The 17,000-nt window shown below is 40.3% G+C and overlaps 1 protein-coding gene across 1 annotated transcript in view; it reads right to left on the minus strand.

Moving 5' to 3' along the window:
• Nucleotides 1–17,000, minus strand: part of rbfox3a (RNA binding fox-1 homolog 3a) — a 128,895-nt gene that overhangs the window by 60,469 nt on the left and 51,426 nt on the right. The window contains exons 3-4 of the mRNA XM_046069695.1: nucleotides 10,743–10,803; nucleotides 8,795–8,848 (exon numbers count right to left, since the gene is read on the minus strand). Coding sequence (XP_045925651.1) covers nucleotides 8,795–8,848; nucleotides 10,743–10,803 — 115 coding nt within the window. The remainder of the gene's footprint in view (nucleotides 1–8,794; nucleotides 8,849–10,742; nucleotides 10,804–17,000) is intronic.

Raw genomic sequence — 17,000 nt, forward strand, 5'->3', positions numbered from 1 at the left:
CGTCGACGTGGACGAAATGTAATTGGAAAAAGGGCCACAGTTGATGTGCCAGGACAGAGAGGGGCAAACATTACCATGTGTGCAGCAATTGCAAATGCAGGATTACTCCTTCACAGATGTCAGGTTGGACCCTATAATACTGAGCGCATCCTTGCCTTTCTCAATGATCTCCACCAGCGCCTGGTTCCAGAGCAGGATCGGGAGGGTGAAAACATGAGGACCTTTGTAATTACCTGGGACAATGTGGCTTTCCATCATGCGCAAGCAATAACAACATGGTTTGAAGTTCACCCAAGACTGGTAAGTCTCTTCCTTCCACCCTATTCACCTTTCCTCAACCCCATAGAGGAGTTCTTTTCAGTATGGAGGTGGAAGGTTTATGACCATCAGCCACATGACCAGATGTCCCCCCTTGAAGCCATGGATGCTGGCTGCAGGGACATCACAGTTCAGGATTGTCAAGGGTGGATCCGACATACCAAGCGGTTTTATCCCAGGTGCATCGCCTTGGATAATATCAGATGTGATGTTGACGAAAACATGTGGCCTAACCCTGAAGATCGCAGAGATTAGATACAGCAATGTTGTGCTTTTTTTTTTTTTAGTTCCCCCAATTTTTATCTGGACTTTTTGCTGTTGTTTTTTTGTTCTGAATGGTCTTGTGTGTTTCACGGATATTTTGTTCACTGTAAGAAATACTGTAAAACTTTTTCTGTTCTATCATACCGTGTTTCTACTGTACCTCCTGTAGTAAACAATAAAGGAAAAAAAAAACGGATTTGCTTTTTACTGGAATGCTTTTGAATGTGAACATTACTGTGGACATACAGTTACCAACCAAGAAATTTAGTGTAAAAACGGTGATTGCATGTTTTGCATGCAAATACCTGTAAAACTGAAACATAAAAGTCTATGTAGTTTTTGTAATGTCAACAATAGCCAGTATTTTGAAACCTGGTGTACTTTGATTGACTGCATGTACTTTGTGAAGTGAAAACAAGTGTCATTCTTTGACAGAATAATTTCATTTTGAGTCAGATTTCCAGTGTTTTGGTAAAGATAGTGTGTGCAGAGAAAAATGTGTTATATTTTGAAATGAAGAGTTAGTATATATTTAACAAAATGTGTTTTTGAGAAGAAAATTATCCATTTGGCCAATTGTGTTTTGTAGGTGTGAGTCTGTGTTAAGAGTTTAGAAAAAGTATCTGAAGAATGGGTAAGCGCTTGTTAGCGACTGAAAAAAACTGTAATGCATGTCCAAATGAAACGCCTGGTCTGGTTTTTAAATAAGTTATCTGGATGTATAAAATCTCTTAAACCTTGCAGGGTCGCCCACTTTAGCTGCTTCTAAGCTGCTTAGATTGTTCATACAAATATTAATGTTTAAAGGTATGATCAATATGTCAGTATAGACATGCTACACATCATTAGATTGCTCAGGTTCAATTTGATCGTTCATTTCATTTAACAGCAAGCCCCAAAATCTAATTCTTAGAGATTTACAGGTGTAACCTGCATGGTACAAGAGATGAAAAGGAAAAGTGCAGACTCATGTTACCTTCGAAGCACTCTTAAGTCCGAATGTACCCATTCCTTAATTATTTATATTCCTTTAAAATAATCCAAGTTGTGAATCCTGTCATGTGAAGTCCATCGCTCTCTGTCTGCTAACTTCTGCCACACTTCTCTCATCCTGCACCCTGTTGTTTTTGTTACAGTTACTGCCTTCAAAATAAAAGCGCAAAAGCTGTCTTTCAGCACTAGATCAAATGAATGACGTGCATTTGATATTATTGGATAATTTTTATACGAGTAATATTCTGTTTGAAATAAATAAACTGTTTCACAGTAGCCTATTTCAGTTTTGTGCAAGAGGAACTAAAGGCCTGTCCCATATGGACGCCTGTCCCAAATAAAGGCAGAGTCAAGTCAGTGATTTTAACAAATACAGTTTTTTTCAATTGCTCACCTGCGTTGGTCAAATCTGAAGTCAAATTGTCAAAACTATTCCCACAGAAGTGTATGTGGACCAAACTGTAAATCATTTTTCATTGCTTTCACACAAAATGCATTCAATGAACACTTTCTCCAAAATCCATGAACTCTTTTCTCATTACTACTTCACCACCTGCAAAACACTGTATATTTGCTGCACATTTTCCACACTTCGTCCAAAACTGTTAATAACACATTCAAAACAGAATGATTGCAAATATCCTGCATTTTTGCAGTAACTGGACAGATATACAGTATATAGGAAATCTTAGTGGAACAGTACATTTTATGTCTACGTCTATGTGCATAAAGAACTGTGTATGGTGTTTTAAATGTGTTACAATTTTACAGTAAAACTGCAAGCTGAGTGTAAAAGCAGGAAATGTGCATATATTTTAGCAGAATTGGTTCAAGGGGGTGGTGCATCAATTACAGGTTGTGTTCATTGTAACCAGTTTTAATGGTGTAAACAACTGACAAAAACTGTATTGCAGCACTGAAGTTTCAGGAACTAAGTTGAAGAAGAAGTAGAAGTAAATTACTGAATGCAGTGATACAGAATAAAAAGGATATTGAAGCAAATTTCTGCATTTCTGATCCATTCATGTTACAGTTTTTTTCATTTGCTAACCAGCATTTACCTAAACTTAAGATACTTTATCGAAACTCTTAAAGGGGCATTATGGAGCTTCCAGCGGCCGCTGTGCGGTTCTAAGGTTGCAACCAGGCGTGTGATCGTACGTGTGCTCGCTTGAACTCATGAGCGAGCATAATCCGAAACACTACCTTTTTCATACAGAAATACCACAATAAACGCAGGAACCCCATCATGCAGGCTGTGGCTTTTCTCCAGACATGTTCAGGCTCTGTTACTTCGATGTTCCCGTCTCAGAGGCAGATCAACACCGGCGCCGTACATTTCATTCAGCGCAGCGAGCAGCATATCGGCTCAAAAATACTCCCGAAAAAAGGCAGAGTGACAGTGGCTATAGACAGACAGAGCTGGAAACTCAGGTAAACTACCACTGCAACGTTACAGTAATAGTTTTATCAACTGTAGGCTGAACTAATCCATGCTCGTTACATGATCACGGTACATTTACTGCATTTAGCCGACATGCTACATTGTTAGCTCGCCTGCTGCTTTCAGTAACTATCTTTACTATCTGTGTATCTTTCACTGGAGGCTCAGCAATGTCAGCACAGCAAAATGTACTGGATGATAATTAAACGGTTAGTGAGCTAGAATGGATATTATAACGAGGCTGTGTTAGTGGATGGCTCTTCCTCTGGGTTGTTGTGGCCGTTTCATTGCAGTGTTTTATGTTATGTGGGTCATGTTAGTTACAGCAACGGAGAGGTGGAGAAGCTGTGTACCTGAAAAGCCTCAATAAACATAAACTGAACGTTACGAAGAAAACAGCGGCAGGTCTGAGCTACTGTAGCATTAGCTGGCTGCTCCTGGTTGCATCACTATAGGCTAAAGTTAGTAAACAAATCTCTCCACAACTGCTCGGCGTTAGCTGGTTAGCTTTCTCTGTGTTTCTCCAGCTTGACTAATGCTCACTTTGTTCTTACTCGACATCATCTCATCATCTGTTCAGCACATAAACCTTTATTGTTGTTTTGGATCCTTACGTGGAGCCTGTGTTTTGCTGTGAGCCGGTTGTTGTATGGTGTTAGTGGACTGCATGTCGTTAGCTGCCGAGTTGTCGCTGTAGCACAAGAGAGGCTGGGGAGCGTGCACCGGGCTCAATCCGACCCGGAGACCTCACATTAAAAGCAGAATAGTGGCTGATGGAAGTAATGGAGAAAACAGGCGTGTGCTTCATTTCTAAGTGAGTTTTGAGCCCAATAAGGCAATAAAATAATCAAAAACTTACGTATAGCCACTTTAACACAGCAACATACCTACCTCACACAATTAACCAAATAGTAAATTTTCTGCTCAAAACACATTATTTTCTTTAAACACAAACACTACATTTCACAATTCAAAAAAAACATTCTCTACATACACAGACTCTTTCAAAACACAGAAAATCTGACTCTAAATCAAATAATTCTGTGAAAACACTGGAACGTTTTCTTTCTAAGAGGAACAGATCAATCAATCATAGCACATAGACTTTCTAAATGCGAACTGTATTACTTTTCATGTTTAGGCTCTATCTGCATACAGTAGAAATGTGAAATCCATTGTTTTTATAATTCACTTTCCTTTTACTGTAAACCACTCTACATTTTTGGCTTGAAGGGTCGAATGTGTGCATTTTTGGCAACAAACAATGTAAAAGTGAATGAGTCATCTTTACTTTACTGAATGTATAGTAGTAAAAAAAATGTAAGTGACAGAATTACAGAAGACAAATACAAATACCGCATGGCTCTGCCATCCCTACACAAAGCAATCTCAGTCCCGGCTGTTCTCATCTGTAACACTAGGATGGTGAAACAAACTACCACATGCCATCAGAGCAGAGGTGTCCGTCTCTAACTTCAAGAAGCTCATGAAAACTTATCTCTTCCGAGAACACTTCCTCTTATAACACCTCTAACCCCTAACCTCTGCACTTCCTGTGCTCTTCTTCTATCTCCTTACAATTCTCTTGTATTGTCTACACTATTCGTTAACTCTTACTTCTTTACCTTACTGATGCTGGGCATGCTAATAGTGACAATAAACACTAGTATTTATTGTCACTTGTAGATCTCTTACTGTATTGATGTTTGTATGTTTTTTCTCAAATGTAAGTCGCTTTGGATAAAAGTGTCTGCCAGATGAGTAAATCTAAATTCACAATTGCATCGAAACAAAAAACAATTGCAAAGAAGGGATGGAAACAAAAATGCCTGTCCTGTTCTAATCCCTATTATCTTCAGCCTTTGGCCACATGTTCTCATCCTGATGTACTGGGTAAGCTTGCATTTTAGAAATGGGTTAATTGACTGCATATTCTGTGTAAACAACACGAACTGTGTTAATGGTATGGTATGAACAAACCGATGTAGGGCTAACTGTGTTTAGAGTTTAGAAAATGTGACTACAGATTGGACAAAAGGATGTTTAGCGGTTGTAAAAAACTGTAATATGATCTTCAGCCTTTGGCCACATGTTCTCATCCACATCAGATCTAATGGCATCTCTCACTATGCACCTTAGATAGAAACACTTACTGGTTCAGCTACTCCCACCTGGCCCAACTATTCTTCTCCCTTGTTCAGACATTATTCTTTCTTTCTCTCCTCTTCTGGGTTCTGTATCTGTCACACTCTGCATGTCTGTCTCTGTTTTCCCCTACACTCTCACTCTCTCTCTCTCTCTCTCTCTCTCTCTCTCTCTCTCTCCCTACCTGTGCCTCGTTAGCCTCATGTCTTTCACCTGTGTTGCTCCCGCCCTGCTCATTAGTCCCTGTGTATATATACCTTGTGTTTCTGTCTTGTCTTTGTCGGGTCATTGTATGTTGTCACCCAGTGTAGCACCGTGTCGCCAGCCTTACTCACTGTGTCTCCCTGTAACCCTGCTCAGTTTTGGATTCTGGTTTTCACCCTTTTGGATTTCTGTTGGACTGCCTTTGTTTTGGGACTCTGTCATCAGCCACTCAGTTTGTAAGTGTGCTCGCCTTTTGTTTGCTTATTAAAACCCTTTTGTACTATACCTCTTCCTGCCTTGCGTCCTGCGTTTGGGTCCTCCAACCTGCCTCACCCACACCAAACCGTGACAGTATCCACATTGGATAAACTCAACTCTACAAATTCCCCTTTTTACTGCATTGTGTATGTAATTGAAAGAACTTCAACACCTGTCTATGTCTCTGGTTGAGATTGGAAGTAGCTGTGGTTGATCTATTACAATTAATTACAATAAATGAGCTATTTCTCAATGTTTCAATAAATCCATTCAGAATTGCTGTTTCAATATAGATTTTGAGCTGCTATTATAGCAGAAGTAGAGGCTTTATACATAATTTAAGGTTTTGAAAATGGTGTCTTCATTTCTGACATGTTGTGTGCAAGCATTTGTAAATAACACAAAAAACATCCGTAGTTTTGGTATTGGTTAAACTTGTACGTAAAGAAATGGGTTAAATGACTGCATATTTTGTGGAAACAACATGAACTGTGTTAATGATATGGCATGGCACACATAAGCCCCTTTTCCACTGCACAGTACCAGCTTGACTCGGCTCAACTCACCTTTATTTGGTTTTCTGTTGTGGAAAAGTTGTACCTGCTTCCAGGTACTTTTTTCCGTATCACCTCCGTCGAGGTTCCAAACGAAAAACACGTGTGGTATCCAATATTTGTGCATTTGACTCATAACAGTTCAAAATAGCACTGTAGCAGCAGGACAGAGGGTCAGTGACCTTCTATGGGGAGAGCAGTGATTGATGGTTATGTAGGGACTGAACCCTTCTATAGAATCTGACCTCTAACCCCTTGTTTTGTTACCTCAGAATAGTACTGTACCCTTCTATGGGTTTAACCTTTTATTTTGCAGACTAAAACCCTGCTATGGTACCAGACAGGTAACAGATACCTACACATATCCTATATAAGCTATGTTTGATGTACAGAGAGACAGAGTGGCCATCGGGCTGGGTCACTCTTCAAGCTGCTGCAGAGCTTGTAATTGATGCTGAACTCCTTGATGTAATAAACTTTTATGATCAAGAACAGTGTCAAGCGTCTTTCCTCTCAACACATCATCGCAGCATTATTGTTTGGACACCACACGGCAGACTGCTGATTGGTCAGAGGGAATCGTCACTATTCACTGCATCATCATTGCGTGTGCCTGCCAGAGGCCAGCAGCAGAAAGTTTTATATTTTACAATTTTTGTACTTTATTTCATCACTAAATCCACTTCTGAGAAGTTTTGAGGTGAGAAATCAACTGTGTAGATTTCAAATCTTGCCAGTTTTACAAAAAGTGATGGCAGGAACAAAAATATGTTGAGGAGCCCCCCGGTCACAGAGCCCTCTGGTCCCACCGTCACAGAGACCACTGCAGCAACAACGGCACAGCTGGAAGGTTTTCATACCGCTTATCTATATTTACATTCTGAGTAATGGCGAAACTTTTTAACTTAAATCAAGAGACAGCTGTATGTGGGTCGCTGGTGTGTGAGACTCATTGAAAATTACGTCGCAGCAGTTGTGTGTGGCGTCGCTATGACGACCAGCTACACTGAGAAGTACTATCTCTGGATACAATCTGCAATGGAAAACAGAACACGGCCAGTAGATTTGAGTAGAGACGAGTCGAGGCGAGTTGAGCTGGTACTGGTAATGGAAAAGTGGCTATACAGGCCAATGTTGGACTAATTGTGTTTAGAGTTTTGGAAATGTGACAACAGATTGGTCAAAATGTGGCTTTGGTAGATTAGAATTATCTTTAAAATTTGCAAAACTATTTGTATTTGTAAACTATGGCTGAGGTTTGGATGACAATGATTGAAAATGCAGAAGGCTGCTCTTTTTCTGTATGGCATAGTTCAATTTCAACAGTACAGAGTTATACATTGCAGGTGAATGTTCAGGATTCACAGTTACACTTTCACTGTACTGTAATTTGTTGACAGAGCATGTCATTGTGATGCAGAAAAAAAAAAACGAGAGTACTTATGACTAGATGTTTTGGGGGGTAAGACTATTCAACAGAAAACCAGTATAATACTTGATCAACATGACATACAGTAAGCAATTGATAATGTAGGAAACAGCAGACAGCTGTACATAATCATTTGCATAAATGTGTCAAAGCAATTGCAATTTGCACAGTGATTAGATGATGTGGAGGTTGAAAAAGTAGAATTTCAATTCTGATCTGAGAAATTTACCAAAGTGACTGAGAACAACTCTATTCTATAATGAAATACTGATTTATATGAAATAAATCTGTCACATTTCGAAGATAAAAGTTCATCAAATTTACGTAATGTATTGTTAGTGTTTTGTAGGTCAGTGTGTTACAATGACAATGGATGCTTTCTGAGTGAGAATTGTTGCCAGTGTTTTGGCTGAACAAGTTTATTTTGAGGCTTATATGAAGTGTTTTGGTGGTTTGAGTGACTTTTGGAGGTGAGATTAACTGTTTGGCCAAGATGCATGTTGGTAATGCAGACTGTGTGAAGAGTTTTGAAAAAGTGGCTTCAGTTTTGAACATTGCATCTTAGCAATTGAAAAAAACTAAAAACCCAGCTATTAATCAAAGTTTTGCAGTATATACACAGGCAGTGGAGCATGGAAAACGGTGATACAGAGTTTGAATGAGGTCAGCTGAGGTCGCTTTTGGTTGGTGGATGGAGGGTACGGTGGTGGGATGGAGAGACAGGGGCAGAAAAGCGAGAAAATAGGGAAAAAGAAATAAAAACGATGGATGGTCCCACTCTGTCAGGGTGGTTCTTTAGAGGAGTGCTGTAAATCTGTCTAGGACTGAACAGATTTCAGACTAGGAGACCAGTTAAGGGAGCGGACATTCTCAGCAATTCTAACAAATGAAACCAAGCTGCCACTTCAAACTGCGCTCGCTCACTCACTCACTCACTCACTCACACAAACACACCACACACAGGCCGGCACATACAGATACATGTAAATCTGTAATCTGTTTAGGATTGATTCAGTGCACATGGTGGACGCTGACACGTCTTTCACACAACACATGGAAGGAAGACATGGTTAAGGAAATAAAGATACTAAAATAAGGGTGGAGGAGGTTGAGCAGTATAAGGATTCTACCGTACACTATGTTCTTCAAAATGTTTTTACTCTTCAGAACTGTGTGATGTTTTACCTGCATAAAATTCAGGACCATATACCGCTCCAACGACTGGATTCAGCTTCCAGCCTGCACAGAAGAAATACACACACACACACACACACACACACACACACACACACACACACACACACACACACACAGGGTGAATGTTAGTATTGCTGAAAGATCAAACAAGAATCTGTCTGGAGTTCAAAACCAACCTTCTCTACAGAATCACAGTACTAATATCTTCTACTTTACTGCTATATTTGTCTATCCTAAAAGGATTTCACAAAACCTTTGGTGGCTGGTAGTTATATCGTGTGTTTCCATAAAACATATCCCATACTTCCATTTAGTGTATCAACTACTAGCCGTGTGCAGTCTGCTGGTTATTCATTTAAACAATTACTCACATAAACAAATCACTTTATATATAGCTGTGGATGAATGTCTCAGATTAAGAGCCACCAGGTTTGATTAGCAGTTAGTGGGTGACATGCACATATCAAATGGTTTATTAAGCATTTGACGTGTAATTTCGTGAGCATGCCTACTGTAAATGCAAAATTGAATTCTGAGCATAAATGGTGGTTCTGTCACAATTAATGAGTGAGTGCAGCATTTAAAAAATATTATTAAATGACATGCTACTTTTAAATGCAACATTTTTCATGAAAATCTTGACATTTACTGTAACACAGGATAACGTATACAAGTACAATCAATAAGGTGACTTTATTCCACAGATCCATAACTGTTTTACTACTATATCTATGTTTCATAATTAAATATAAAGAATATGTATGGATATATTTATATATAGGACAACATTTTAAATTTCATTATTATATGTAAATGTTTTTATATATTCCTTATTTAAAAGGAATATCTACTGATAATGGGGGACCTGATTGTATTTGTAACTGCAATTTCATAGACATGAATCTTTATTGTCTTATTTCTTCTTCTTCTATTACCCAACACTCTAATACAAATTTGCAGTCAATGTTGATTACTGTGCACTGCTAAATGTCTTATTTTTCTATTTTTTTCTTTTTCATTTGTTTTTTTGGTGTGTGGCAACAGTTTGCTGAACTGCAGCTGAAGCCAATAAAGCAGACTGAACAGAACTGAGAGAGAGATGAGTTAGGCAGAAACATGCATGTCTGTGTGTGTGCAGGTTTATGTGTGTTTGTGTTGGGGCCTGATGACAGTGACAAATGGAAAACCCTTCATGGCTCATTCTTTCTTTCTCTGCACGCTCAAATAGAATGGAGGTGTGTATCCGTGTGTGTGTGTGTGTGTGTGTGTGTAAGAGAGGTGCTGACAAGGTCTGGCCATTTATCCGCCCCTCCCCCTCATTTCTTCTTTTACTTTTCACTGTCTCTGTTGTTCACTCCCTCTCTCTCTCTCCACCACTCTATCATTCCATCCTCATGAATGAGCATCTGTGAGAGAGATAGAGGAGAGAAACACACCCTAAAGGTCTTTTTTATTGGCTCTATTAATTTACCCATTCATTCTCTACCAAATTCTTCCCCTTTCTCTGCCGCTCTTTTGATTTTATCCTTTTAACACCCTCCTGCCTGAGAAAGAAAATATTTCACTTTGCTATTTGCATGATATTTTAAACCAATTTGCCTATTTGACATATAATGATTTCAACTATTTTTATGTGAAAGCAGAATCTGCTGCCTGGCTTCCATTTGTAGCTTTTTATTTCCTTTCCATTCACAGTGTAAGCTCAATGGGTAGAATTTGATCATAATGATACTTCTCATAAATATAATCACAAGATCTGTTGTTCTGTAATGCAGCCAAGTCTGACAATGGCAGTAAAAAGGAACGCAAGAAAACTAGGGAGTGGGAAAAATAGAGGAAACTAATGAGTAGGAGAAGACATAAGAGTGGGAAAAATGAAAGGCAAGCAGCAACTAGAACATGTTGAAAGGAGCTTGGAAGAGGTAATATGGCTTACCGTTTGTGTAAGGGTTCACCACCTTTTTGTTGGTCATTACTCTGGCTGTGGCATTGTTGACCTGGCAGCAGACAGACTGTGGTTAGTGTTAGGGAAGACACACAAAAACACACACAAACTGAAAAACATATGTGCATATTGGTGATAATCCACATCGCAACCACTCTCCATGCCATGCTCATATTTTATCATTTCAACAAGTGAGGCTACATGCAGTAAGTGAGGGGTCTAAGGTTGAAACATATTCAACAACATCAGAGAAGATAAGTGAGAGAAAAAAAACATTTAAAAGCTAGAATGAATGCACATTGCAGATTGTAATACCCTGAAAACGTTACACAAGATTTCAATGATTTTAATTTAAGATCACTTTTCTCCAAAAGTGAAGTGACCCTAACCCTTAAATTGTTTCACAATGCAATTTCCCAGGATAATTCAGAATAGTTGTGGTTGACTGTATCAACTGCTCTGATACACACACCGCTCTGTCTACTAGAAATTACGTCAATATAAGCCTACCACAACAGCAAATAATTGCTGGAGGAACTGTAATACTGCCCAGATCACACTTTCTATTAAAATATTAGAAAAAATATTAGTAACTGAAGCAGCCTTAGGAGTCTTGTATTAGTTGAAGTTAAAATGGAAAATGGAAATAGGAAAAAAGAATGAGCGGGCAGAAAGACAGATGAGGGACATTTTACACCCCCTTGCAAGAGGATGGGGACATCAATATGGTCCGCTAACTGCTTAAGGTTTGAGGGCAACACATTTTAACAAGGTGGAAGGCACACTGGCAGATCACTATTTGGAAATAGTTATTTTTTAACAGGAGAGTTTCTAACTCAAATCAAAACTACTGTGATCTCATGCACAAGTCACAAACACAATACATCATGAGCAAAGTTTAATTCATTGTGTCAGTAAACCCTGCACTACACTCACACACTGCTTAATTGGTATGTCTTTCTCTCTGTAAGGGTTCAGCATGCAGCGTTCAAGGTGCAGCAGGCAATGGGAGAGAGGAAATGGTTGGAGGAAGAGATGGAAGGGAGGGAGTATTTCAGGAAATGTCAGGCAGGCAGAGAAAGGAAAGAGAAGGGGGAGCATGAGGGGGGTTAAAGAAGAAGAGGGGGACAGGAAGTAATAAGGCACAGGAAAAGGAAGGCACCTCTATTTTGCGTCCCTCTACGATTGTACCATTTAGTTTCTCCCGTGCACGGTCAGCATCTGCACTCGTTTCAAATGTTACAAACCCAAAGCCCTGCAGTGGCCAGGAGGGGAGGTTGAAAATCAAATGACAAAAGATGGAAGTCCAGAAATGAAATGATGAAACATGTAAAAGAAGAGAGAAGAAAAAGACACAAAGCACAGATGAGAGCGCTGTAGGTCTGGAGGAGGTCTAGATCTATAAGCAGGAGCCAGAGACGTCAGGCTGGTTAGACAAACATGACAGAAGGAACTGCATTTACAGTAAGGAAGGTTGCAAACACAGTACATCAAACCACAGACAAGAGCCCTGATTATACTTAAATTACCACCTCATTACTCTGCTTATGTGTGGACTTGTTTTACTATATTTGTGGATTCCACTATACTTGTGGGGTCCGACAGCTTTGCAGGGACCAAAATGCTAAATATAATGCCACAAAGCTGTGTGTGTGTGTGTGTGTTTGTGTGTGTGTATGTTTACTTGTGTGCGGGAATTCCTATTCGCTGTTCCTTCTAGCACCCCAGACTCTGTTGCACATGCATTTACAGAATCAACTGGATCTAATTGAATTAGCAGATGGAATGAAGGCCTCCACACACAATGAAGTTTGGGATGTGCATATGTTTGTGTGTGTGTTTGCTGTAGGATGCAGTTGCTCTGCTGGTGTGAAGAAGGCCCTGCAGGAGAGACGATAAGTGCCATACAATTACAATCTCCACAGCATCAGTCAGCCGTGACTCTCTGAGCCCCAGGACACAACTCACTCATGAGATCCTGTCTGTGTCTGGGCCCGGAGATGCAGCACACTCAAATAGCCCATATGCGGTAAAACATGCCTCCAAACCCTAACCTGAAAAGCCTCATCTATCTATGTCAATGATCTTAAAGCAGGCAGAGAGTAAGAGCTGGAAAATCCTCTCTGCTATCATTGATCACTGCCTGTGTGAAGGGCTTTATGTTAAATATTCCATTATACCTGATCAGTGTTGTTGACCTTAATGTGGTCTAAATCAGGAATTCTTATATCAGGAACTCGCAAAGAGACAGATTAGAGCCATGGATACGTCTTTAATCACACTTATGGTGCTTTCAGATCAAAAGCGAAGCGAGCGTTTGGGGGGGTGAATTTACGTACAAAGTCAATGCAAAGACGCGTAGAGCCGTGGTTTCCTGTCGCGCAGCGCAAAGCAACGCAAAGGGGGCAGGGCTGGCGATGCGAAGGCAACGCAAAAGAATTTGCATGAGTTGAATATTTTCAACTCAAGCGAGAAGTCGCTATCAGTGTTGAGATTGTCCGTACGTCACCGACGGCTTCAGAGTGATGTGTGGAGAGGGCCAGGCAGAACAGGGGATTGAAAATCTGCAGGCCGGCTGAGATCTGCTAAACTTGGGGGAAAGGAGCAGGGAGCAGCGCTGCAACCTTTGGACAAATTAGCTCCCGTAGTCGGACTGGATAATGCTCTGACAGCTACACCGAGCTCAGAGTAAACTGCTTTTATTAAATTAGCTTTTTACTTTAGTTTTTGGGATTACAACGTTGATTTATCTTCACTGGAGCTTCTCAGTAGCTAGCTTCTGTGCACATCCGGTTCCAGTGTTGTTGTTAGAATCGTTAGCTGTGTTGCACTATGACTTCGTATTTACGGAGAAACGGACAAAACTGGACATTACTTGGTGAAAAGACAGCGAGGAGGTTGAACTACCTGGTGAATTCAGAAATAGTGTCTGTAACTTTATTCCAGCTATCATTGTACTTTACTGTGACCATGTTAGCATAGAATAGCCCTGATGGATCCAAACTGCAAAAAAGTTGTTGTCCTGCTGTCTTGCTGACAGACCTGACAAAGCATGAATTCATATGTTTAACAAATCTACATCATGTTGTAGTTATTTCGGCATCAGTTTAATCTGTTTATTGCTCTTTAATCACAGCAAAATGTTTATTTTGGGTTCATACAGTTGTAGTAATGGCAAGTTGTGTTTATTCACATTATCGTGTTAAAATCACCTTCTCGCGTTGTGTGTGAACACTTGGAGCGAATGTACTCACGTGAGGAAAGCATCGTGAGGCGAAAATTCACGTTTGGCCTGAATGCCGCATAAGTCCAATGGACACATAAAGCAAGATTTATGTTGTCTTGCGTTTATAGCTTATTGACATGTAGATTATATTTGTAGAGTATATGGGGTATAATATTTCTTCAGACTAAATGACAAAATATGTAATTTTCTCATTGCCTTTAAAAACAACAAATTAGCTTTCTGTGCCTCCAGTGCCTTCTAAAAAATCATGTGGTGCCACCAGGTTAATTGCTGAGATCTCAGAACACAGCAAAATCAATAACATGGGGTCAAGCAGTTACATAATCAGAGAGGCTACAATAGATAAAAAGTGGTGAAATATCTTAAATTTCTCTCTTACATTAGGAGGGAAATGTCATGGCTTGGGATAAGCACTAGAAGTCACTAGTCAGTTAAACATACACTATATTGCCAAAAGTTTTAGGACACCCATCCGAATCATTGAATTCACATGTTATAATCACTTCCATGGTCACAGGTGTATAAAATCAAGCACCTAGGCTGCAGACTGCTTCTACAAACATGTGTGAAAGAATGGTTTGCTCTCAGGAGCTCAGTGAATTCAAGCGTGGTACCATGATAGTTTACTGTGATAGTCTGAAATTTCCTCACTACTAAATATTCCACAGTCAACTGTTGGTGGTATTGTAACAAAATGGAAGTGATTGGGAACAACAGAAACTCAGCTATGAAGTGGTGGGCCACATAATAACAGAGTGGGTTCAGCACGTGCTGAGGCGCACAGTGCGCAGAAGTCGCCAACTTACTGCAGTAAGTAGCTAACAGTGCGTAGAGAGCTTCATGGAATGGGTTTCCATGACCGAGCAGCTGCATCCAAGCATTACATCACCATGTAGCGGTGTAAAGCACGCCGCCACTGGACACTAGAGCAGTGGAGACGTGTTCTCTGGAGTGACGAATCACACTTCTCTATCTGGCAATCCGATGGAAGAGTCTGGGTTGTCAGGAGAACGGTACTTGCCTGACTGCATTGTGCCAAGTGTAAAGTTTGATTATGGTGTGTTTTTTTCAGGGGTTGGGCTTGGCCCCTTAGTTAGAAGTGTTAATGCTTCAGCATACCAAGACATTTTGGACAATTTTGTAATCCCACTTTGTGGAAACAGTTTGGGGATGGCCCCATCCTGTTCCAACATGACAACGCACCAGTGCACAAAGCAAGATCCATAAAGACATGGATGAGCGAGTTTGGTGTGGAGGAACTTGACTGGCCTGCACAGAGTCCTGACCCCAACCTGATAGAACACCTTTGGGATGAATTAAAGCGGAGGCTGTGAGCCAGGCCTTCTCGTCCAACATCTGTGACTAACCTCACAAATGCGCTTCTAGAAGAATGTTCAATAATTCCCATGAACAGACTCCTAAACCTTGTGGACAGCCTTGCCAGAGGAGTTGAAGCTAAAATAGCTGTAAAAGGGTGGACCAACTCCATATTAAACCCTATGGATTAAGAATGGGAAGTCATTAACCTTCATGTGCATGTAAAGACAGGTGTCCTAAAACTTTTGACAATATAGTGTATGTTGTATTTAGGTAAGGACAAATAATTGATGCTGTTGGTTTTCTAGACAGTATGTAGTGTCTGTGACTACAAAAGTTCCTTTTATAGAGGCTTGGCAGTTTTATCTCCTATCTATCAGTCATGAGTGAATCCATTTAAGAGGTGTATTGATGAATTGCATATGTGAAAATATTGACAAAATATAAAACAATTACACAATGGAAGATATATATTGTGTTGCTAAGATACAGTTGTTTCCACATCTTATTTAATGTACTGCGGTAAATTTGCCTCCCTTACTCCCCTTTGACTTGTACAGACAGAGCTGCCTACAACAAGTGTGGTCCCGGCTCTCACTGCTACTGGCCTGCTTTGTCATTGTTGAGTTATGGTGTGGAGGCAGAGACTGAACTCCATTTGATATGCCTGGCAGACGCGCCTTTTGGACAAGCAGCAAGTCCTTTTTAACTTATGTATCCTGGGCCAGTCGTTGCCCTGTAATTGCTTCACCAGATAATATGTGTGAACAGCATCCAGCGCCATGATCTTGTATGCATATACAGGATTCATTGCCTTCTGCCAGGCATAAAAAACACATAGGCCTGCCCTTGAGAGGGGGAGAACTATAAAAAATACATTTAAAAGTGCGTAGTGGGAGCTAAATTAATCCTACTGACATTTTGTTGAAACGTATGGAAGGCTCTTTACCCTAACACAGACAGTCTGCTTTGTTTTCAACAAAAAACAGGGAGCTGACTGCTATAAATTCATCTCTGTGTTACCATTTAATGATCATGCTAAATCACAAGCTGGGTATCCTTTGAACCTTACAACAAGAACTACACTTTCATTAATGCCTCTTGCAGTTAAATAAATGGTATCCACTACAAATAATTACATTAGATTATTGTTAATTCCTGTTTCCTGTTGTTGTCCAGCATGAATATACTGTAAGTCATAAAAATGAAAAATATCAGAATTGGGGCAGATGTGGCTCAAGAGGTAGAGCAGGGTCCACTCACAGGATTGGCAGTTCAAGCCATACTGTACCTCCTCCTGTCCACATGTCAAAGTGTCCTTGATAAGACAATGAACCCCAAATTGCTCTGGATTGGCCAACACCCAGTTACGCCCAAAATGATTCATACCGATGTCAAATTTTGATTCATACTGAATTTTCATTTTATCAATAAGATTCATCTGGCTGGAAATGACATAAACAAGTGACAAATACTGTAAGGTATTGTGTTAGAGATGTTAAAGATGAGATGTGGTGGGTTGGGGGAGCTACTTGGGCTGGAGGGACCTGGCGTCCTCTTGCCTGGGGGGGCGGGGGATGGGGCTGAAGGCTGTGGGGCCAGTCAGGAACATGGCTTCAGTGGGGAGGACCATTCTAGCCTCCCTATGACCTCTTTCACCTTCCCTCGTTCGGTCATGTCTCACT

This window comes from Micropterus dolomieu, linkage group LG14 (genome assembly GCF_021292245.1).
Source record: "Micropterus dolomieu isolate WLL.071019.BEF.003 ecotype Adirondacks linkage group LG14, ASM2129224v1, whole genome shotgun sequence".
Taxonomy (NCBI): domain Eukaryota; kingdom Metazoa; phylum Chordata; class Actinopteri; order Centrarchiformes; family Centrarchidae; genus Micropterus; species Micropterus dolomieu.